The sequence below is a fragment of the Agelaius tricolor genome, unplaced genomic scaffold (assembly GCF_023055355.1).
Source record: "Agelaius tricolor isolate 1412-34295 unplaced genomic scaffold, bAgeTri1.0.p SCAF_16, whole genome shotgun sequence".
NCBI lineage: Eukaryota > Metazoa > Chordata > Aves > Passeriformes > Icteridae > Agelaius > Agelaius tricolor.
This window is the reverse complement of record NW_027269276.1, coordinates 13,226,400-13,251,199: the sequence shown is the minus strand read 5'-3', so window position 1 is coordinate 13,251,199 and position 24,800 is coordinate 13,226,400. Positions and strand designations below refer to the sequence as shown.

The 24,800-nt window shown below is 45.2% G+C and overlaps 1 protein-coding gene across 2 annotated transcripts in view; it reads left to right on the top strand.

Moving 5' to 3' along the window:
• The first annotated feature begins 361 nt into the window (after positions 1-361).
• RFX7 (regulatory factor X7) overlaps positions 362-24,800 on the top strand; it is a 49,240-nt gene continuing 24,801 nt past the window's right edge. Inside the window, exons 1-2 of one of the 2 annotated variants that reach the window (XM_071441586.1) lie at positions 362-708; positions 21,975-22,008. In XM_071441586.1, coding sequence (XP_071297687.1) covers positions 560-708; positions 21,975-22,008 — 183 coding nt within the window. In that variant the 5' untranslated portion in view covers positions 362-559. The remainder of the gene's footprint in view (positions 709-21,974; positions 22,009-24,800) is intronic. The other variant, XM_071441587.1, reaches the window with a different exon arrangement.

Genomic DNA, 24,800 nt, shown 5'->3' with positions numbered 1-24,800 from the left:
AGCGGGGCAGCAGCGTGTGCCGCACGGTGTGTGCGCCGTGACACACGGGGACACACACGCACTCACACACGTGTTATTGGCGCCGCCGGGCCGCTCCGGGCGCACCCCGCCCCCTCCCCACCGCGCCGGGGGTCCCGGGGCTGACGGAGAGGCCGCCCCCCAGCTCGGGCTGCGCTCGCCGCCCCCGGCCCCAGTCGCGGCCCCGGCCCCGGCCCCCTCCCCGGCGGCGGCGGCGGCGGCGGCGCGGGGCGGCCCGTGTGTCGGGCACGCCGAGCCTGCGCACTCGGCGGCCGGGCGGGCACGGCGGCCGCGGGGCGAGGAGCGGCGCGGGGCGGGCCGGGCCGGGCCAGGTGCTGCTGCGGGGCGGGGGAGCGCGGAGCGACCCTGCGCGGGGGCGGCGGGGGCCGGGCGCCATGCGCCGAGTCGCGGGCCGGGCTCGCCATCCTGCGGCGTAGCGGCGGGACGGGTTCCGCCCGTGATGTCCCCCGGGCGGCGGGGGAAGGCGACTCACTCGAGCGCTGCGGCAGAGGCCTAGTGCGGCCAGCGCCGCTCGCGTCCCATGGCCGAGGAGCAGCAGCCGGAGGGGGGGCAGCCGCCGCGGCGGCTCGCCGGCACCCCCGCGCCCGGCGGGGCCCTGCCGGCCCTGGTGCCGGGGCTGCAGGGCGGCGAGGCCAGCGCGCTGCAGCACAAGATCCGCAGCTCCATCTGGTAAGGGCCGGGCCCCGGGCCGGGGGAGCGGGGGAAGGGCCGGGGGGCTGCGCGGGCGCGGGGGGGGGGCGCGGCCCCTTTGTGCGGGCAGCGCGGAGCACACGCGTGTTGGCGGGCGGGGGTCGCGGGCGGGCCGTGCCCGCGGCCGGTGCCGCACGGGCAGGACCAGCCCCGTGTGCGGGCGGGCGGCGGCGCTGCCCGGCTGCGGTGGGCGGTGGGCTCGGGTCACCTGCCGCAGGCGCTGCTGCAGCCCCGCGCATCTTGCGCGGCCCGCGGCGCTCCCGGCCGTGCTTGCAGCGCGCACATGAGCGCCCAGCACGGCGCTGGTGCAGCGGGGGATGCGGAGCTGGGCACGAAGGGTGCGATTGTCCAGCCTCCCGTAAGCCTCTGCTCTTCTGAGGTCCCACTTAGGCAGTTCAAATGCAGTTTTGGCTGGAGCTCACGATGGTTTTCAAGTTTCTGCATAGGAATCCAGGTTATTTTTGTTGATTTTTTTTCCCCTAAAAATTCAATTTCTTAGTAAACCAGCATTTTATTTGAGAATTTTATTTTATGTGTATTGGGGGAACGAGGTGAACCGAGTTTAGGTTGGTGCAAATAGAACACCTAGTTGTTATTTTTTTTTTGGTTTTTAATTTTTTTTTAGTATCTGCTAGAGGCTGTCACCTGCAGCATTTGTATTTTATGTACGTTTTTAAAAGCTGCTTTTGGCTGAGGGCACTGGTAGAGTACTGAAAGTTGGGAGTTGTAAATACAGGTTACTCATGTAATGTTTTCCTTTATATACACACACACCATGTGTATTTTATACATAAACTCATCCCAATAAACACATACTGATCAAGCTTGCATATTACGTCATATTACAGTTAGATTGTGTGGTTTGAATGGATGTCGCTAGAAAATAAAGAGCAGCTAAATATAATTTTGCCTTCAGATTTTTTTTATTATATGGCATACTGAAATAGCTTTTATTATTAGGATGGTGGTCGTTTTGTTTTTATCTATTTAAACAGTAAATAAAAGTTCATTCTCCTTCATCCACACTTGCTACCTTTTGTTTTGGTCTTCTGGAAATGTGACCTAGAGAAGGAATATGATCTGCAGAATTTTCTGTCTTTTTGGATCATAAAATCTTCACACCCTCCTAATTTATTATGGTCTTTAGCGATGGTCTTTTCATGTTTCCTTCCCTTTACATGAACATGCTGTTTGGAAATGAGCCTCGGAGAGCATGTTTACATTGCATTCAGATTAGGAGGTATCATATCCAAGTTGAAGACAAAATGGCTACTAAGTAAAACCTCTGCTTTTATTGTGGCTTTTCTTTTTCAAGGAAAAAGAGCACATATGTTAGCTTCTAGAAATGAAAACTGCATGTTTGATTCAGGTGAACTTGGTGAATAGCTCAAGCCCATGTTTGGTACAAAGGAATGAAGCGTTTAGCCCGGGGTCAGTGGCTTGCCTGGTGCCAAGTGCCTGTGACCGGCAGAGGTTTCCCAGCACCTTGCAGCCCTGTCCCCTGGTACTTGCCAGGCGTTCCTCACCTTCACAGTGTTCCTGCTGGCTACCTGCTTCGGCACGGGCTTCAACTTCCCTGCTGCTCTCAGGCAGCATCCATTCCCTGCAGGTTGTGCTGTTGAAATGCAGTATTTGAAGATAAGGTTTTTTATAAGAAAACCTTTTATTTTGATGTTTTCAAATCTTACATTTCTCTCTTGTGATCAAGCAGTCTTCCTTTGAGGTTGGAGTTTATTGTGAATTTGCATCTTCCTGGACATGTGGTGGTTGTTTGGGTGCAGCAGGGATGAGGAGCACTGCCAGGGGTGTTGTGCTCACTGTGCCCCAATGAACAGTGGAAAGTCTCCTTCTGAACTGGCAGCAAACTGGGGCTTGCTCTCTGTTCAGTGGGTGCTGGTGATGGATAAACAGTAGCAGAGGTTGTGGAAGGCCAGGGTGAAAATGGCAGTGCACTGCTGTTAACAGAATGAGGTGTAATGTGCAGAGCAGAGCTTCTTCCTCTTTTCTCCTTCCCTCCTCTTCCTCCCCTCTTCCCTTGCCGTGCAGTTGCACGTGCTGGCAGGTTGGTGCATTCAGTTCCCCCTTTGCTTCCCAGCAGGTTTAGCACATCCAGCTCAGTACTCTTCTCTGTTGGTGTCCCCCCACCCCCTTTTTCCTACACGTGTTTGTACATAGTGGATGGAGGCTTTTAGTTGGTTGTGTTTGTTACAGGTTTTGTTTGGTTGGTTTTTTAAAAGGTTTCAGTCTTCAGATTGTATTGTCAGTGAAAATAGTATAGCAAAATATAGCAGCTACGTAAATACTGGACTTGAGGATCACAAACAAGTCTGTGCTTGTCCCTCCACTTCGCAGACAAATATAAATATAGAGACTGATGCAGGCCACGAGTGGGACAATGAGCTATTAATTATTTCAACTCGCACTTATTTTATTCTGTTTATTAAATTAAAATGTAGTTTGACAAAAACATATTAAGTAATTGTGTACATGTGGAGTCCCTTAAATTGAAACAATAGTTTAAGCCCGGCTGGTTACATTTGCAGGCATGGTCAGTATAGGTACTGAAGACTTAAAAATGTGTTTTTTAGGCGTCCAGTCTGTTGGTGTTTGCATTTTGGTTTTTTTTTGTTGGGGGGTTTTTGGCATATAAGGTGACCACTTGTTTCATAGTCTTAGTCAGATGAATTCTAAAAACTTCAATTCTCTGTTTCTATCATTTAAAAACAGAGAATTGTTTGAGCTGAGGAGAGGAAGATAAAAGAGTGACTTAGCTGTGCTTAAAAACAAATCAGGAAGTATTTATTTGCATTACAACATCATATACAGGCATTTTACTGCTATTTGGTTACAGTGATTGAAGCTCATCGCTGTCTATGTGTATTTGTGTCCTGGCTGCCCCACATGCAGCAGAGTGGTGTCTGGTTTTGTTCCCTGCTCTGTGTGTGAGGTGCTGAGGCGCTTGGATGTGTTCTTACGGTGTGGGTGAAGCGGGCAGAAATAACGCTGGATGTCTTTTCCCATTGACGGATTAGAAGTCTAGACAGAGAGAACTCGTCTTTGGGAGCCCAGCCTGGCTGATTAGTGTCAGCATGGGCGGGTTTGTAAATTGCCCTGGTCTTCGCTGGACACTGGGCCTTAATCTGCCTGTTTTTATTTCTCTTTAGATTGGTTAAAGCTTTCATATTTATTAATAGCTTTTTGTCCAGACGTTGGAGCCCGAGGCGGGAAAACCTCCCTAGTCAGCTGTCTGAGCATATAGACTAATGGGGTTTCACTTATTTCTTTGGGTGAGGGTACTGTATTACCAAATGTGTGTTATTTGTATATGATGTTTCTGTACCCAAACATATGGTGGTGAAGACTGAGTCTACTCAGTATCACGTTGACTTGCCAAGGAATATCTTACAGCTGAAGACAGCCAGTGAAGTAGGGATGTAAAAGCAGTGTGGCACGAGGATTGAGATGCAGAGATGGCCAAGGGAGGATGGTGTCAGCTGAGGGTGTCATTGCTAGCAAAAAAGAAAAAGACCAACAGTTTTAGGCAATTTAATCCCTCTGCTCGCTGTAATAATCCAAAATCCAGTAGCTGTGAACATTGAAGGAGCAGACAGGTTTGTTTTCTTGTTCACTGTTGCAAATAACTGGTGATGGTTCTGCAATGAGCACTTGTTTACCGTTGTAAATAGTAATCTGGTGCTTGCATCTGTGCATGGATTGGCCCCAGCTTCTTTCACCTTGCCTGCATCTCAGCTCTTTTTGTCCTAAAGGCATCTGTTAGGATTTGAATATAGCAATTCTGCTTGAGAGATTAATTTCTCTCCTTCTCCGCCCCAGTGTCTCGTGTGTAAACCAAGCTGAGGACCAGGCAGTGTGGAGTGGCAAACACAAAGCACTGCATTTGCAGCCATTTCAGCCTGGACGTGGGTGTGGGTTTCAGACCCACAATTTTTGTCCTCCAGTTGCTCTTCTAGCTACAAGTTGTATTGGAAAACCACATGAGTGAGTCTGGGCAGTGCTGAAATGTGTCCTAATGCCCAATTTGTCTCATGTTGACGAAGGAGGTGAATTGTGCCCTTGTTACTTTTGGACTCTTGTTATTGTGCTAGGAAACCAGATTCACTGATGGTAACACCAATGGGTTCTAATCTTTGGAAGGCTCCTTTCTTTTTCATGACTTAAAACATTCCTGCTCCCTCCTGCAGTTGTATCCATCACTCCTCATTAGGCATTGTCAGCAAGCGTGGATCGTCACTTAGCTGTTGGCAGAGCAAATGTTCTGCAACTTGGGAAATGCCATTGAGGTTTTTCATAATAGGAATTGCTACTTATTTGTATAGTTAGGTCAGCAGAAAAAATGATTGACTTGATATTTTTAATAAAAATTAATATTGATTGACTTGATATTTTTAATCAAATGCCTAGCAATGAAGAGGGAAGCTTGAGGGGTATGTGTTTCAGGCTTTTAGCAAATGCAGATGGATATACCTTTTTGGTAGTTTTCTTTTGCAGTTGAAATTTCTGTATGTATTATTTTAAAACAAGTATTTCTTGAGTCAGGTTGGATTAGTGTGTAAAACAATCCATCTGCATTTTCCTCTTTCTTGTAGCTTGGGAGAGGGAGACAGGAAGTAAGAGAAAAAAACCCTACCATAACCTTCAGTATTTTGTTAAGTAGCCTGTCAAAACTGGGAGAACTCCAAATTTCCTCTGATTACAGAGTACTTGTGGTTATTCTGTGCCCCCAGCCCAAAATGCAGCGGCCATCATTCCCTCCTTCATCCTGATTAATTCATTGTTGGAGGTGGGAAACAGGTTATAATTCTTCAGTTGCAGATTACTGATTTCTGTGAGGAAAATCAAATACTTGTCATTGACAGGTGTACAGGCTGTGCTTATTTCACTTAATCTATGCAACATCAGAAGTGTGTTTACCTGCTTTGAAAAAGTACCTTGAGCCCTTTAGCTGAGAGATTATGAGAGTGTAAAACTACACAGATTTCTTGTCACTGACTCAGTTTTCCGTGGCTTCTTGGTTCCAGTTCCAGGTGTTGGTAAGGTTTGCCTGTTCTGAGTATGTTTCCTGATACGGTGTATAAGCAGTCAAATACATCAGAGAAAATTGAACTGTGGACCATATTTTGGAGTAGTTCCTGGTGATTTCAGGGAAGGTCACCCCTCCTTGGGCAAAGCATTTAGCAGCTTGTCATTCTCCTTCACACTCTGCTTCCCCAAATGGATAGGAACAGAAAGTGGAATTTGTTTCATTTCACTCCACCTGGTTCTATACAAGTTCCCATGTAGTTATTGTGGAGGAAAAAAAAGGCATTTCTGAGGTGAGGGCTAACTGCTAGGAAAGATGTTTCCATAAAACAATCCATCCCATCCCTTCATGTGTCAAATTCTCTGACTGCAAACAAATTTCAAACCAGGGTGTGGTGCAGAACTCATGAATTAGGCAAAATAAATCCTACACCATTTGTCCCTTTCTCAGCTTCTCCTGGAGATGGCCTCCGTGGGTTGTTCAGAGACCTTCCAGTCCTCTGCACAAGGGCCAGGTACGCCCTTTATCTGTCACTCCACATTGCTGTGTATGGGGAATGTGGGGAAGCCCCCCAGAAGGATTCCTGCTCGCCAGGGCAGGGTTCAGGAGCTTTGGCTGTCCCTGCTGCAGTGCATCCCTGCGCTGCTGGGGAAGGAAACCTCAGTGCCAGAGCGGGCAGGCAGCACTGCCAGCGGCGTGGCAGGAGGAGCAGCTTCCCAAAACGGGGCACGGCCACCGCTGGGGGAGATTCCAGGTCAGCAGGTGGGCAGGCCAATTTGGTCTGCAGGCGTTTTTACAAGGTTAGAAAATAAACCTGAGTAAAATGAATGGTGACCTTTATGTAACCTTTGGAGAGCGGAGCTGAGGTTTTGTTGAATATCCTGGCTCTGAGTTGGAGGGAGTAGCTTTGCAGAAAAAAGGTCTTTATAAACCTGCTTTTAGGAAGAGTGGATTTTTTCACTTTTGTTTGCAGATTTTGTTTGTTTTTGTTTCTTGAAACAATAGAATCTAAAAAACTATATGGGAGGGGAAAGCACTATTCAAGCAATAAAAGATTTGGATAAGTTTTACTGTTGTTCATTTGGAATTCATTGGAGTGCATGCAATTGTTGACTTCACAGCATCAAACATACGCAATTCCTTGTTTCATAAACATTTTACTTTCCACTGCAGGAGTTTCTTCACTGGAGCAAGTCAGATGGTGTGACATTGTGGTTCAGTGCAGCAGTTCTAATGAGTCCTTAATAAGCACAGAATTGCAGGGTTGTCATCCCAGGCCTCTGTAGCTGGGTTGTTTGCAATTTAGGAGAGTTCTGCATTATTTACACGTGTCTGTATGCCACTGGCAAGTAGGAATCCAGATCTCTACCTGGAAAGAATACTTGGAAACTCCCTCTAAAAGTTTCTGGATACTGTATAAATTAATAAGAACAAGTCATTTAATTGGGTGAGATGACAGTACTGCTCAGGTTGGGTTGATCAGACTTATACTGAAGCACTGATAAGTCTTTTAATTAATTGGAGCTTGGGGTGGATTTGTTAGTCTTTTTCTGTGTGTTTGTGTAGTTTTGAGAGCAGGGGTTGAGCTTAATGTTTTTATACAGATCCCATAAGTTATGTATGTTGCCTTCTCTTTTTACTCTACTCAGCTGCTTGCCAAACAGAAGTATTTGGAGAAGGGCCAGAGCTGCAAAATTCAGATCAGGATCCAAATTTGGATTTTTGGTTCAAGCCTTTCTAATATCTAATATTACAAAACCTTATATATAAATAAGGAGCTCTTTATTTTTAAACTGTGGTGACGAGGACAGGGAGGTAGCTTCCTCTCCCTCTGGAGCAGTCCAGGTAGGATGCTGGACTGTGTGTTACAAAGCTGTCAGCAGGTGATTCAAAAGGTAAATTGAATAGGTGAAAAAGCAATAAGTGCACTGTCACCCAGAAAGAGCCTGAGCAAAAGGCCAGCACAAATTGGTGCTTTCAAGCCAGTGAGAAGAATCCCCTAAATCTAAAAATTCTAGAAGTGATGGGATGTTTCGTGGTGTTACATTAGGTCTTTGGGAATTTTGAGGGTTTGTTTTGTTTTGTTCTAAATGGAGTTAGTCAGTATCTCAATTTTAATGCTTTCTTGATTTAATGGAAAAAGGATTATCTCTCACCAAGTGGGATGCTTGTTATCAGCTGCTGTGCCATCAACAGGCTTTCAGTAAGCTGCCCAGTGTTTTGTGTTGTTGAACATTTAGTCATTAAGACAGTGGAAAAAAAAATTCAAAACTTGCCAAACATTTTCCTTGTGGCTACTTTTTAATTGCCTGTGTTTGCAGTGGTGACACTGTACCTGTCAGAGGGTGGGGAGGCCGGGTGTTGCTGCAGGACTGGGGATGGGGGTGGCTCTGGCTGGTGGCACCTGCGCCCTGAGTGAGTGGCATTGTCCTCATGGCTGTGTGAGCAGCTGTAAGGCACAGCCTCCCTGCAAGGGCAGCACCTGTCTGCTCCAGGCCAGGATGTGTGTCTGTGTGTCCGTGTGTCTGGGGGTGTACCTGTGTTCCTCCACTGCCATGAGTCCCACTCAGCTTTTCCTGGAGCTGGCTGGAAGTGCTATCCCTTGCCCATTGTCAGGTACTTCAAGTTTGAGAAGAAAATCTTGTTCCTGGGGAGAGCTTGTTTATTAAATGAGGCATATTTGTATCTCCCTTGAGAGGAAGTTTGTGGTTAAATGTCAAGGTCCATGATGGATGGCTGTCCTTTCTGATGGATGGCCTCACAGGCATACAGGCAATCTGTATTTCTCAGTCAGAAATTCCTGAGTGCCATTATAAGGTTCTTGGGACACCTGTGGGTGAAAGAGATTGCACTGGACAGTAGAAGTTACAGTTTGTGGCTTTGCATGTAAAGCAGTGGATTACACTGTTTTTAAAGTGGTCAGCAACACAAACTGTTGGAACTTTTTCTCAGTATGACCGAGGTTGCCTTGTAAGTATCAACACAAGCATCCTTTAGACAAACAAAAATTATTGTGTAAGAAAAGTGTGCTGGATAATAAGAATGGGCAGTTTGTTCTGCTGTGTTTGCCTTGGCTCCTTCTTGCCCTTGTTCAGAAATCGCTTGAAAATACCTGGAGTAGTCTTTGTGACTTCAGTGGAAATATTCCTGGGTGCCTTCTCCCTTCCTCTTCAGAACCACTGCTACATTAAAATACAGACTGGAAAGGCAGTTACTTAGTACCACAAGTGGTAACTCTTTGAAGGCCTCTAAATTGAAAAGCTTTAACATTTATTTAATATTTTTTTGTGGATGGAATTTTAGTCTTGTTTTTTAATCTGCTCTGAAAAGATGTGACAGCTCCTTCTTTCAGAACTATGTTAGTTTTATTGCTAGTTCAGTGGAGGAAACTACTTGAGAGGCTTGGGTGCTTGTTGAATCAGGAGGAGAATTCTGCAGGGGGTTCTGGATGCTGTGTGCATGTGGTGTCTGGAGGCAGTCTGCAATTGAAACTCAAGGTGTCTGCTTCAGGGCTGGACCTCCTCTGGCAGCAGCAGGACGTTGTGTGTGCTGAGGGTGTGTGGGCAGCAGTTTCCTGGGAAGAGCACACAGGGCCCTGCCCAGGAGAGCACCCTGTGCTCGTGGGTGCTTGGCATCATCGCTCCCAGCTGGGTTCAGATGCTTTGTGCAAGGTCCTGATTGCTCTGTGCTCCTTGTGCTGCTTCTGTGGAACCTGGGAGCTGTGGGTGAGGCATCTGTGAGGCCAACCAGCCCTTGGTGAGAGCTGCAGCTCCTTCTGCTCTGATGGGACTGTCTGAAGAAAAGGCTAAAAATAATTCTGAACTATTTTTGCGGGAGTCAGGCTGTGCCACAGTAACTTTTTATCCAAGCTCTGACAAAGGGTGACAAAGTTCCTTTCATTAAGGGTGTATAAAAATGTGGTCAATTTTCTTTACGATTTGATTTTCGTTCTGTATTAAGTCTTTTGGCATGATAAATGATGAGGGCTTACAGTTGCTATTAGTGACCATATAAACTAAATTAATTAGTTGATATTTAAAAGACAGTCAAGTTACTCACTGGCAGTAATTGGAAGCTGCACACCTGGAACATTTTGCTGAAGAGCTAAGCCTGCTTTTGGCTCCAGGAGCCTGCTCTACAGCATTACCTTCATTATGCTTGATTCCAGTGGTATAGTTCAATCATTGACTCCTAAAAAAGTTGAGAAATTAAAAGGCAGCTGAGGGAAAAACATTTGCCTCTTCCATTCAACAAATGAGTGAAATGGGAATAGTAGATATAGTTTTAAAATGCAAGAAATATCCCTGGAAACGGATATTTTGAGCATAATCTGTTGGTTATTGGGAGATAGCTTGCTGAATCAAATAAAATATTTGGAAATACTGGTGTGTTTAATTACACTGGACAAAGGTTTGTCTAAATGCAGTTTATAGTGAATCTTCAGTTAAAAATTAATCTTGAGCATCATTTTATCGTGCAAAAAAAAGCTAAAATGCTGACCCTTAAAATTTGGTAACCTGTATAATTAAGTCTGTGATCCATGAAGATATTCAGACACCTCTCCCTTATTGGTTACTTCAGAGTAGAAGCCAGGTGTCTGATTACCCTGTAGATCTGTGCCTGAATATACTCTGAGTAGTCAGTTTTTGGTTAATAGCAGCTAAAAAATCGTAATAGTCTTGAGCTCTAAGGCTAAGAAAAAACGTGAAACAAAATACTTTGTTTTGTTTAGTAGCAGCGAGTTTAGGCAGTCCCCACTTGGCTTTCATGGAACAAATCTGCATGGACTGCATCTTGCTGGCAGCTTCCTTCTCTTGGAGGGGGAGGAATGCGGGTTCGTATATCACTGTGGTTTGTCCAGTCAAGTTGGTGACACTTGGAACTTAATTGAAAAACCCAGTTTAGCTCCTGTGTACCATGGTTCTGTGTGTGGAAGCCCCTCTGTGAACACTCAGTCACCCATGTATGCCCCAGGATGCTGTTGGGGAGTAGATCCAGCTGTTCAGGGTGAAAACAATTACAGTGGGCGAGTGTTTGCAGTGCTGGACTAGTAATTGTTATTTGTCACTTCACAGTGATTCTTGTCACTTTAGTGAAGTTCTTAGTTACTGCTGAGTACTTTAAATAGCAGTAATGTAGTCTTTGAGGTCCAGTGTAGGATCTGGAGATAGCTTGGGTGTGTTGTATTCTCCTGGAATTTGTCAAACTCAGGAAGGTGAGTTGCAGTTTTGGCTTGATTAGTTCAGCTCCTGAGCAAAGGAGTGGCAAAGCAGCATCTAGTTCACTGTGAAAATTGAAATCAAACTGTGTTACTAATCAGGAAAGGACATTTTCATTCTCGTAATGTGAACATCTGCTCTCCCGCTGCAATGTTTACGCATGGTGTGATTCACAGGAATGAAAATCCAGACTGATCAATTCTGCAGTGCTCTTAAACAATGTCTGCTTCTGGAAGGACCCCTCAGACAAGTAATTGTAGGTACCATTAGCAGGAGACTTTTGCAGAAGCATAATTCAGTGGGTTGTTAGATGCTGAAAACACGTGGTAGCCTACAGGGGAATGTCAGCAGCACTGTTACCCTGGTGAGTACTTGTGTAGAACTGTCTACATACATCTGAAATATAATTCTGTGCTGTTATTATTATGGTTTTTGGAAAGTCAGAAGTTTAGTGCAGCTTTTCTGAAATCTGATCTAGATTTAATTAAGCACAGCCTTTTCTGGTTTTGACTCTTTTACTAAGTAAGTTGTGGTGTAACTGTGTATCTCCCTGGGATGTTTAGAATACATGAATCCATGCAGGTGTTCTGTAAATTGTCTGAATAGGGTGCTAAACTCAGTGGCCTGTGGCTTCAGTACATTATACTAGGACAGGTCACATGCCCTCTGCTGCATTTGCAAAAGAAAACTATGACAATATGAAAACTTCTGAAATAGGTATCAAAATGCTTATGGATGATGCTGTACCTGCAAAGCAGGTGTTTTACTTGAGAAGAAAATGGCTGTTGTTAGGTTTTCAGGTCCTGTCCCCCTCATTGCCTGTAGAAGTAGGATGGTGAGGCAACAAACTGGCTGCACACATTGTTCCCTGTTCTAAGGACAGAGAACTGAACCCTAAAGTTCTATTAAAGGGGTATTAAATGCTGGTCAGATGCTTGCTGTTCATAATTTCCATTCACGAGCAGGTTTTAGATGAAGTATCCTGGTAGACTGACTTGTTCAGCCATCACAGCTGCAGAGGCAGCCTGGCAGGCAAGGAGGCAGTGTGTGGGGTGGAGTGTGTGGGGTTGGCCTGCCCCATACTGCAGGTTCTGCAGTGCTGCCCTGGAGCTCTGTGCTCTGCTCTGGAGCTGGGCTGGCCTGATGGGAGCAGCCCTAGAGCTGCAGACATGATCCAGGTGGGAGCAGCCACTCCTGCCCTGCAGGGCCATGTAAGGTACCTGTTGGACAGAGTTAATTTTCCAGCTAGGAGTGAGTGCAGTTGTGTTTAAACTCCTTTTCATAAAATCCTTAAGAACTGGAGTAGCATGTGTTTGTAACTCTTCTGAAGATCCTAGTTTAGGGTTTAAAACCATTTTAAAAAGTACCACATAGATTATTTTTTCTACTCCCAGAAGCAGAGTACGGAAAGCTGAGGAGTTACACTGCTTTAGCATTCATTTGAGATAGGCAAGAGTCTTCGGGCTACTTGCAGCTCTTTATTTGCAGAGAGCTTCTGTGTCTAGAGGGGGTGGAAGCTGATGAGCAGAGGTGAGTGAGAAGTGCCTCGGTGCAGGTGCAAGGCTGAAGGATGGATGCCTGAAAGAATCTGGGGAAGCTGAACAAGGGGGAGCCCTCTGAGGTGGGAGGTTGTATGTTCGTCCTGCATGGGTTCAGCTCTAAATTTTCACCTGATGGCAAAGTCAAGGACAGGAGAGGGTTCTGGGATGTGCCAGTGAGCAACATGGCACAAGTTGGAGAGAAGTTGCCTTTCCTGTGGCAGTGAAGCCATGCCCATTTGCAGGAAAGAAGTGAGTGACCCTTTTAGTAGGCAGAGGCTTGGGGAGTGCATGTAGATACTCAGGGCATTACTCAGCACAGGGAAACCTAAGAGGTTGCAAGAATTGCATTCCATGGGAGTCAGCAATCGGGTACAGGTTCCTCAAGTGGAAAAAAGGGTGCAGAGGAGCTGTGTGGTGGGCAGCCATGAGAGAAAAGGGAGCAAGGAGAAGGAGGAATGCATGTGTGCAGAAATCAGGGCAGAAGCAGGGGTTGTTGCAAGCAGCCTTGGGAGGAGAGGGCTGGATAAAAGCTGAATTTGTTTGCAAAAAGACAGGCTGATACCTGTGGGGGGAGCTGTTCAATGTGGGGGAGAGAGAAGGATGTCTGTGGCATGGAGGAGGGACAAGGAGTGTGCCAGGGAACCCTGCAGGATAAGCTGGGCCTCCTCAGTGCAAGGCCTTGGGCAGCCCCTGGATTGCTCCTCTGCTTCCCAGTGTGTGCCAGACCCAGGGGGCAGCGAGATTTCAGCTCCTTTCCAGGCTGGCAGTGGGACACCTGCAGCTGTTGGCCCTGCAGGGTTTGGGGAGGGGATGGCTGCTGTGTGCCCTGTCTGGGTGTGGCTTTTGTTGTGGGGCTCTGCAGGGCAGGGGGGTCTCATCTGCTCCCTCAGGATAAAGCCACAGAAGAGCTTGGGTGGGAGTGGGTTGGGGCGCTGCAAACCAGATGACAGCCCCTGGGTATCAAATGAGTAGGGAAATAAAGAGGTACAGCAGCAAATCTCTTCTGTTAAGAAAACATAACTAGGATAGCTGTGGATCTTGAAAATGTTGAAGGAAATAATGTGAAATAAAGAAGAAGAAACCCAGTTTTTATGAGCAGGCTTAAATCTGCCATCCAGGCACCTGTGCCAGCACAGGGAAACACGTGTGGTGGGAAAGCCTTGCTGCAGAGCTGCTGACACTGGGAGCTGTTCTGCTGGATTCAGCTGAGCTCTGAGCTGTGTGCAGTAAACATGGCATGGTGCAGATTTGTACATTTCTGGGTGTGTGTTACATGGAAGCAGTGTAGAACTCTTCCTATTTTCTCACATGGATATTATTTTACTTTGCCACCAGCTGTCTGTAGCCACCATTTCCCGAGGGAAAGGCAGCAGAGGAGCAGGTCTGTGACCTGTGGCAGGCTGTGATGCACAGCAAGGTGCTGCCTTCCTCCTGCTCCTCAGCTAGCTGGCTCTGCAGGCATGGAAGAGAAACAATTTTGTGCACGTGTATTATAGATGCACTGAATTTCCTGTTTGGTTTTTAAGTTCTGCTGAGGAGTGTCACCCCCTTAGTTTCACTAGGCATCCTCTCTTGGAGCCATGTGGGACAAAGGCTGCAGGAAAATCTCAGTGTCTCATACTTGACTTTCCAGTGCCTTAAGTAATAATGTTGTGATGGGGCTTCTGATGACCTCGGCTGAAAATAGCACAGCAGATCTCTTAGCTATCTATAGATTGGATTGTGAAGCAACCAAAGGTTGATTTGTTTTTTCATAATTAGTTTCAAAACCCAGCAGTTTTCATTGTGGAATACATGAGTTGTTGCAATGGGTGATTTGCTCTGTAGTCACAAACCTGCATGTCTGGTGACTTTTTCCATCTTTATGCTTTCAGGGGGACATTCTTGAGATGAAATTTCTACTGAAATAATCTTTTTTCGTTATGTTTTTTGAGGTTGTAGATTGTTAGTAATAAATACAGGATGCATCTCCTCTGAAGTCATCTTATCTTCCCACATCCTGTACAGAGGGCACTGCATCCTTGGAACAGAATCTCCTGCCTGAGTGTAACAATATGCACTGATTTTAATTCAGAGCAGTGCGAAAGAACCAGGGTGAGAGCTGTGTAAAAGCATTTTCTTTGTCTCTTTTCAGAGTTCATTACAGTAACTTATGGCAATATACTGAATTTAAATAAATGTAAAAAAACCCCAACCCCAGGAACTTAAATGACTGTCTTGTTGGAATAGAGCACCTGGCAGTGTGTGGTTGTTGCAAGTTCTTCCCAGTTATTCTAAGAATAGTGGAACAAACCTTTAGCATTGAATACAACCAGATTTCTTCAGAGAGCTGAAAGAGATGTTTATAGAGCTATGTTTCAGACGTAGGTATTCTGATGTCTGCTGGCTAATTATTTCTTGGCAGTTCATTACAATGGGCTACATTTGAGACTTGGGCATTTCATTAGCAGCCTCATCTTCCTTCTTTGTTCAGCTGTTTGTATAGTTGGCTTTATTTATATTCATAAAATGATCATAGTGTCAGAAATGGTGAAGGGATTTTTTTTCTCTATGAACTATTTTAACTGCATTTATTTTAGTAACAAGTGTTGAAGTCACCTGTTTGACACATTTTAACCTGCATTAACTTCAAGATGTGCTGAACCATTATGTTTTTCAGCAGTGTGATATCACATTGCTCCTTCTTATGTCTGATGGAAAATTGGTTTAGCTTATTCTCTCTGGTGAGTGGAAGGAGTTGGATTAGGTTACAGGGAGGATGAAGTAGTTGCAGCTCACCCTTTTGTTGCACTGTTTTATTGGCTTGCTGAGCGTTTGCCTCCTGATTTTGCTGAGAAGGGTGGTTTGCCTGGGATTGAGGAGGAATCTGCTTTCAGACCGAAAGAGACAATATTTACCAGTTGGTGAATTCTCGCTTTGTTTACTTTTTTGAGGCCTGAGAGTTGGACACTTTTCTGCATTTCCTCTATTTTTATACTTCAGGGAAATAGCGATACTTCATGTGCTTTTAGGATGCAATTGTGGTCCCTGTGGCTTTAATATGGAATAAAAATATATCTGCATTTGAATCCTGAAAGACCTAATTTGTCTTGTATTAAATGTTTTGCCCCTGTTTGCCTGTGTTTGTGGGAGGCTCGAGTGAGTGCCTGGTGTCTGGGGCAGACACTGGGATCTCCCGGGGCAGGGAGCAGTGCAGGCAGGGACAGAGCCCCTAGGTGGCATCAGAAGCCACCTGATTTTGGGCTGCTGCACGCCCGGGGGTGAGAGGTGAGGCTGGGAGGGGGTTCCTGGCCCTGGGGTGCTGGGCCATGCCTGGAATGCTTCCCTTTCCCGGTGCCCCGTGCTAGAGCTCTTACAGCATTAGCTGAGCAGTATGGATAGTCGTCATTTTGCTAATTCAAACAAGTTTCAACCTTGTGCAGCTCTGCTTTCTAAATATTTAATTGAAATGCTTTTACAGCCATTTTACTTCTTTATCACAGTGAGCCAAGCCAGACAATGTAACATGGCATATGTTAAGATGTTAATTGAGTAGCAGCACACATAGGCGGCTGTTTCATAATTTTCTCCTTAGATGATCCTTGGCTCCAGTTTAACATTTCTTTGTGCTTCTGAGTGGAAGGTTATATAAAGATATATTTAGAGCTGTTAGTCTAAGAAAGAGAAGCATTAATTCAGTAAGATTAAGAATTAAGGGCTGATTGCTGCAGGCACTGCTGGGACACAGTGCTTGTCGTGGTAAGGATGTGATAATAGTACCTTTCTGATAGTACCACTTACTGTAATGGGCTTGGTAATCCTTTTATTGAGTGGTTCCTCACAGCACACAGAGTAAATAGAGATTTATTGTTTTTAAATGTCACCTGATGTCATCAGAGTAGTGGAACTCAGACCGAATCTTTCCAAAAGGGTTTGTGGTCAGTTTAATAATGTTTAATAAAATAATAATATTTTAACAAGGTTTTCAGAAAGACGACTTTGCCAAAACTGTCGCTGTTGGTACTTTGTAGTGGACTCTGACTTGTTTTCCTTGGGAGCTGAAGTGGGTTTTTGCTAGAGGGAGTGGGGCAGCAGGACACAGCACAGGAGGAGTTCTGGGTGCTGTCAACACCCAAATGCCTCCTGTGCCTGGGAGACACAAGCCTGGCAGTGCTGCTCATGTGCTCCTTTGCAGAGAACCCCTGTGCCCTTTGCTAAGCAGTTGGACAAACAACCTGCAGGGATGGTACGAGGGAACAGCTGATGCAGTGGGAAATGGAGACTTTTCAGATCACAGTAATTTCTGAAAGGAGGTGTGGCCAAGACACTCCTTTGGCAGACAGCTCTAAGTGTTGTCTTGGGTATTCTTCTCTTGTGGAAGGCTTGTTTTCAGGTGTGAGCAAAATACCAGGGCAGCAGTGTCACCTTGCACTGTCAGGGTTGTGTGCACTGCCCATGAGCCACTCAGAATTGTCCTGTGGCCTGAACAGTCCCTGGTGGGATTTTGGTTTTCCCATTTTTCCAAAGGACTTTACTTTATAACTTTGTAAACATTTTCTCTCTCAGATGGCTGGGAGGGTGGTTTGCAGTCTGAGGTGAATAACTAGGTAACTGTGCCCGTGGTAAGTAACTGCACAGTGGGGTTTTCCATTTTAGTTGCAACTTCTTGCTGTAAGTCCTGCATGTTGGGTAATAATGTAACTTAATACTCTAGTACTGGAAACTGGGACCCTGCAGAGGGGAGCCCTTGCTGTCTGGTCAGGAGTTGAGCCCTGCCTTCCTGATGTAAGGTTCTGTTATGAGCAGTGGTGGAAAGTGGTTACTTTTCATCAATTGCATTATGGTTTGGCAGAAATTAATGTTTTCTCTAGGCTGTCCAATAAGTGCCAAGCACAGGGAACACCGCTATACAGAGGCTGTTTTTGGGAGGATGTTTCAGTTCATGCAAATATTTGCAGTCTTGGGCTGAATGGGATACAGAGTGTCTTGGCAATTTCACAGAATGCACCAAAGTTGATGAAAAAAATCACTCTGGGCTTCCCACATGTGACCACCTACTCAAACCATTATTAAATTCTGCACAACAAATTGTAGCTCCACTTGTCTGCTGAGTTTGGTTGAACCGGCTCTCTTGAACATCCTCCTCCATTTGAGGGATGAGTCCTGTGCTGTGCCTGAATGGTAACAGCCTTGTCCTGTGTGACTTTTGGGGCTGGGAGGGCTCCCTGACAGAGCAGAACAGCAATGTCCTGGAGGTGCTGCTGTCCCCCCTCTGCCCAGGAGCCCCTGTGGCAGTGTCCCAGGAGAGGAGCTGTGCTGCAGGGGGCTGTTCACTGTGCTCCCATAGCCTTGGTCCTGCTGCTGCCTTCCACGGGGGCTGAATGCTCTCAGCTGCAAAGCTGCTAAGGGTTAATGTCAGGGCTGTGCAGGCTTTGGGAAGGCTCAGGGTTAACCAGGCAGTTGCTGATAAATTCAAGGGCTTTCTTTTATTTCTCCCAGCCACCTCCCTTTTTCTGGTCTCACAGACATAAGGATTCTCTTATCCCTTGGGGTTTTATGGCTTCTCTTATTTGCAACATTAGGGAGGTACTCGTGCTCACAGCAACTGAATTCTGCCACTTCTGCTAATACAATAGTCCCATATTGCTCAGTACAATTCAGCTGCCTCTTCCTGAAAGTAAAGTGTTGCTTAATTAGAGGAAGGTTGGCAGCATCTGGTTTTATGCCACTTAGAAAAAAGAATTGCATCTCCTTGCCTTATTCTTCTGCTTTTTTCCTCTTTCTCTCCCCCTCAGTGCAAAATAAACTCAGCTGCTCACCTGGGAAGAGAACACACTCCTCATTCTGCCCATGCCAAGTCAGGGCTGTTCTGAGCAGAAATACATAAATAGGTCAGGGAAAACAGAAATGCATACTTTGGCAGAAGATAGAAGAGCAGTTTGAGGAAATACTTTAATCTGATTTCTCCCGATCTCATTCTCCCAAAGATAATTTCAGGAGTTTGTCTTCAGCCTTTAGAAGCTTCAATCACTACAGCCTTTGAAACTTACCTTCAAGAATCCTTCAGAGGTCTTGGTCCTTCCTGTAAGGTTTTTTGCTGCAGATCCAAAACAGCCAACACATGGTTCTCTGGGAAGTTCTAGGGTCTGGGGTTCTCCATGAGAGAATCCACAGCAGCTTTTCAGGGAGCTGCCCTGTGCTGCTTCTCCAAGCACAGCCTAAGAAACCTCCTTTTCTCTGCTGTTTTATTAATTAGTAGAAGCTGGGTGCATGTTTTTGAGTGGCTGGTGGCTAGGTGACCAGAAATGGCCAGGCTCACAAGAGACAGCTACCCCCAGAATCGCAAATCTTGTCCTGGATAAAACTGCATGAAGTAGCCTGAATTAACTTTTGGATCAAGTAAGTGAATTAGTTTAACTTGAGAGGGAGACAGTCATCATGAAGAGCTGTGAAAGAGAGAGTAACACCAGCTGTGCTTCTAGGTGGGGTGAATCACAATGAGCCTCCAGGAGGGCCAGTGCTGGCTGTGGGCTTTAGGTGCAGTTTCTGAGTTTCCAATGGGCTTAGGTTCCAAACAGATTCAAATGGTTATTTTCATTAGAAAACATCATTCCTGCTGCTCTCCTGCAGCTGCTCATGGGTAGCAAAAATATGTGGGTAATGGCCTCCAGATGTTAGAAATGGCTCTGTGTAGGGCCTGATTCAGCCTGGTTGTTGAGATTTTTGGTTGCAGGCACTGTAATTGCAGTAGTAATTAGGTAAGGGATGCATTTGACAGGGACAGAAGCAGACTGACTTACTTGTAAATGAAACTTCAGCTTTCAAAGCATGTATGTCCTGCTGGAGAAGAAGTGGGGCAAAATAAACGTGGCAGGTGTAACTGGGATGTCTGTCCCTTTGCCACCTTTGTCACTTGTCCTTCTGTCTCCTGATGTGCTGGGGATGTATCCTGCAGTGTCACCCAATGGAGTGTTTCTGTGCAGTGCTCAGGTCCATGGGAAGGTCACTCCCAGTACTGTGCCAGTCAAAGGCCTCATTCCTCAGGGTTGCCATTGCTTGACTAGGATTGCCTCTGCTGGAAGGGAAATAAGCATTTTTGTCATTAGGCACAAGCTTTATAAAATGAAGCAGCATTTACCTGTGCTCTGGTTAGGAAGAAAGAAACCTCAGTTTACCACTGACAAATTTTAAAGATGTCCTCCCAGTATACTCAAGAGCATGGAGCAGGAGATGGAAAAATTGTTTATTAAATAGAGATCACACTTACCCCCTGCTGAAGCAGTGGGACCTTTGCCTTTTAAAATGTCACAACATCTGCTTGCAGATTGGAGGACATGAACTTGACTGTCCTTTTTGTGCCACCAGTTGACAAAAGGAAACATAGTGAACTGTATTTCCTGGCCCTGTTATTGCTCCTCTGCTGCAGCTTCTCAGCGCTGTTGATCAGTGCTGTAGGAGCAGAGGTCACAACTGGAAGAGCCCGAACTAAATTTGAGAGTTTACATTTCCTGACTCAGACTGATACTTGGAGATAAAAGGACAGCTCTAGGGATCTCCTGCCCAGCTGCCTCCTGGCAACTTGCCTCTTTCTCTTTGCAAGAAGAAGATGTTAATGCAGATGGGCATGCTGATGCTCAGGTTGGCAGGAGGGAAGCTGTGCTGGCTGCAGTGTGCTCTCCTGCAAAGCCCAGTGCATGGTGTTGTCTGTAGGGGCTGTGTTTGGGCTGAGTTTGCTGTGTCTGTACTCTGCATCCCCTTGCCCTCTATGCACCCTTTCTGCATAAACTGTCGTGTGGAGCCATACAAGAGGTTTGGGAACAGGTGCCTGATTCCTGCTGCCTTGTAGGAGAGGCTGTTGGTCTGTAGCAGCTCAGGGACTGTGAGAGCTTGCTCAGGGTTGGAGCAGTGGTGGAGTGCAGGGTGAAGAAGTGCTGCTGGAGCAGCTGTGTCCCCATCAATTTGCTCAGCTTTGGGTCAGATGCACTGGCAACATGCAGCAGCAGCAGGTTTCCATGCTTGGTGTCCTTTGACTTTCTGGTAGGATGGTGATTTTTGATGAGTGAGATGACATTTAGGTTCCCTTCTTCAGCTGCTGCAGTATATGTGAGCATCTTTCCCAAGGCAAGGCAAAGCTTCCATATTTCCATCCTTAGCACTCCCTGTTCTTCAGAATCCCCAGCAGCTCTGCTCCTGTCTCCTTGGTGTTCCTGTCTACCCACCTGATGGCTTCTCCTACACAAAGTCAGCTGAAGTGGATGTCTGCTGTGGATCTGTTTCAGTGAGCTTGTCAAATGTTCTTACCTGTTGAAAGCTTTGACTGTATTCTGTCACTGACCTGAGTGGTTCTTGTATGGGAAGGGCCATCAGTGTTAGCAGCCTCTACCAAACAGATTTTTAGTCTTGTTTCAAAGTGGAGGTGGTGTAACAAGCAGGGCAACCAAGCTCCTGCCTCTGGGCATCTGATGGAACAGCAGATGCTGGTTCCTATCACCACCAGACACCAGAGCCATTTGTTTTGCTTGTTTCTTACTTAGAGTTTTAGGAGATCCATCAGCTGCCTGACTTAGTCTGGCTTTTTTAGCACCTGTACAAAAGTAAAATAGCTTCCTTGAGATGTTTTGTTGTTTAAGGAGATTGAATTATGTTTTATTTTACTAGGAAAATAATTGCTTTCTGAACTCAAAAAAAAAATTGTCTGATGCTTGTTCAGTACATGTTCAGGCTAATGTTTTCTGTATGGGAAACCTCCTGCTCTTCTTCAGAGCAGTGATAAAATGCCTTCAACTAATGCTGTCAGAGGAAGCATGTGAAGTGCAGCACCCTTAAGAAACACAAGAGCTGCCCATGGGTGTGTTTATAGGAAGTATAATAAGTTCCATACTGTTTGCCTGCCTTGGCACATGCACTGAGGTCATTCCTGGCATATTTCTATTGAATCCCCACCCAGTGCAGTCTTAATAAGCCAGCTGGGAGGTAGAGAGACTAACTTGGAAAAGTCCAGAGTTGCCAGTGGAATAACAGCTGTGTGCCTTGTAGCAGCTCTTTGGAAAGCTAGAAATCCATGCCTTGAAGTGGTGGGGTTTACTGAAGCATGGGGAGAAGGGGATGTTAATTGTGTTTACAGATAAACAAGTCAAATGCATTTGAATTGTGTAAGAGCTACAATAAAAATAGTGACATCCATCCTGGCTGCACTGCAGCTTGGGATAACAGCTTGGGATAATAGTTGCAATGGTATTTCATTTAAAAAATGCAGTTCTTATGTAAAAGAACAGGCAGCAAGAATTCTAGCAAGCAGTTAAATTTGGGTGACTTTCTACAGAAAAATTCCATAGACTAGCAGGATATTTCAAGTAAGATATAAAGCCTGTAGTGCAGTGATAGAAATTCTAATATGTAATGTTTTTGTCATTGATTTTAGACTAATTCAGTGTTTCTCTTCTCTCTTTCTTCCCTCACATCTAGCAAAACTGTACAATCTAAAGTGGACTGCATTTTGGTAAGTACAACTCCAGAATGCTTTTCAATATTTAATGAGCTGCAGGACCAAAATAGATGGCTCTGGAGACTGACAGCTATTATGAAGCCTTTCCTTAGCAGTATTTAAGGTACTACCACTAAATGTGATCAAAATTAGTTACCATCTCAGGTACCTTCCTAGAAATGTGCAACACTGCAGGTCCTGTTAGCTCTGCTGTGCTGCTTAAGGCTGAGAGATCATTTTTTGGAGCAGGAATTGTAAAATCTTCATCTGTGCATTAAAATAACAGGATCTAGGCAGTGATAAGAGATTATTTTTGGGAAGCTCTAGTTCAGAAAGAGGTTTTATTTGTTTTTAGTAGTGAGCGGGTTTCAAGTTTTTTTAAATCAGTCTTGAGTTCATAAATCTTAGGACTGGAAGGGATTGCTTATCCTGACTTGCTACCTTCAGCACTTCATCCAGAAGTGCCAGTGGATAATACAAAAAAGTGTCATTGACAGCCATCTGGATCCTATCAATTAGTATGGCTGAGCTAACAGAGAATACTCTTCCAAGTCAGAGTATCAAAGGCTAATTCAGGTGGTACTGAATTGTCTTGCCATAAAATGTTTTAATTTATTGTTGTGTAAGATTTAAAGCTTTACTGTGTTTCAAACAAACTTTGGACCCCATTTAACCTCTGTTTAAAAGTTCTTGGATGTACCCAGTGGGAATAGGGATGCAGAATGTAATTTTTGTCCCCTTTATTGCTTATTGACATTTGTGAACACCGAACAGGTGCCTTAAGATCTTAATTTTGTATGTGAATCTTCAGTGGTAAAAGGACAGATTGCAAAACTGCATTTGTAAAACTCTTTTAACATCAGGTAATTCTGTAGAAAAAAAATTGGAGTTGGAGTAGGTGTTTCTCTGCTTCATTGGAGAAGGAGTAAATAAGTAGGAGGCTTACCAGTCATCTACTTTTGGCAGTCTGTTTTAAGAAAATGGAATTATTCTAGGACTATTCTTGCATTAAATTCTGCAGATTTATGGACTTTGTGTACTGAGATAGGGATTATCAGTTTGTATTGAGGGTATTGGGTAGGTTTCATCCATTGGATTGGCAGAGAAGTCTTGGACACAAAGCAGTCTCCATGGTTTGGCCTGGAATGGAGCAGCAGTGTCCTGATGGTCTAATTTTCTGTTCCAGATGCCTCCTTGTCTGTCCTGCTGATGAGTTCAGAGGAGTTGTGTCAACAGTGGAAAAGCCACTCTAGGTTAGCAAAGGTAGATCTAATGCTGTTCAGGTTTAAAAAAGAAAAATCCAAGATCAGAATAGCTTGAGGAAATCAAACTTTAGCTGAATTCTGGCAAAATTGTTTCAGTGGTTTTAAGTGCTTTGGGAAGCTGTGAGCTGCAGGAGAGAATCTAAAAGCATGTTGGACTGAAAGGCTGTGGCTGTGGAGCTCTGAATGCCCCCTTTGGCAGCCCCAGTCACAGCCCCTGTGTGCAGAGCCACACACAGATGTTCCTGGGTTGCCAGGTTCACAGAGCTCAGCAGGGAGAGTCAGGAGGAGCAGAGGTGATGGAATAGCCTGGTGTGGAGTCACTCCCAGCAGAGGGCTGTGCACAGCACTGAGGCTGCAGCTGCTCAAACAAGTGTCCAGAGTTACCTGCTTCAACTGTTACTCTGCACCCCTCACATCCCCACACACTGTCACTTTCTGGGAGATCATAAGAAAGTCATTGTGTGCTGTGCAATCCAAAAAAGATAATTAGCAAGAATTGTGGTGTAAACAGTCATTAAAAATTCATTATAACAGCTTTTTAACTGTAGTAAACATGTCAAGCAGTAGATTCTCTTATGATTTCACTTGTTATATTTGTAGCCACATACGAAGTGAACTTTTGAACCCGATTTTTAGAACTGTTTGCTCCATATAATCACTCAGCAAGAAGGCCATTTCTTTCCTTAGTGCTCTGCAAAGAGGTCAGTGCTGGATTGATGGGAACCAGAGCTGCTGTGGGCTGTGCTGAGGCAGTGTCTGCCAGTCCTGTGGCAGCAAAGGTGCCACTTGTCTCTTGGGCCCTACAGGAGACAGGCAGAAGCTGCAGGAAGCCTTGGCAGCTGTGCTTGGCCACTGTCAGAACAAAGCTGCCATGTGTTTTTAGGGCTTGTTTGGAGTGTTTAGCACGTGAAATATGTTCCTGCTTCTGTTCAGATAAAGCATATCAAATGTGTTTATTAGCTGCTTTCTAGAATTAAAAAGGTGTTTTTAGTATTAGTTATTTTCTGTCTTGATGATATTTCCAAGAAACCATCTGACCTAGAGTAATTCACCTTTGCTTTTTGTTTCTCTATTCTTAGAATGGGGAGATGATTGCTTGACTTCTTTGCTATTTTTAGTTCTGGTTGTTAAATAATAGATATTTGTTCTGCTGAAGTATGACAAATTTTAGGGCCTTTCTGCCAGTAGGTGCAGGTTACATTGCCATTGGCACAGCCTTTTTCACTTTGATTAGAGTATAGTTGTCTATAAATACTCAAAATGTGGACAGAAATATTAAGAGCAGTCCATGCTCTCTAAAACATTATCTTGCCTAAAGCTTGCAGAGTGCCCCTGGCCTTCAGCTCCCCTTATCCAAACTCGAGGACAGAAATAACCTGTAATTCTGCTTTCATTATGGAAATTTGAAATAGTTCAAGTTTGCATGACATTTGTACTGTGTACATTACAGAAGTAGCAGCTCTTCTGATTGTTCTTACTATATTCTTCTTCTATGTTATTTAAAGTTTGGCCTGACTAGGTAAACAATCCAGAAAAAGCACA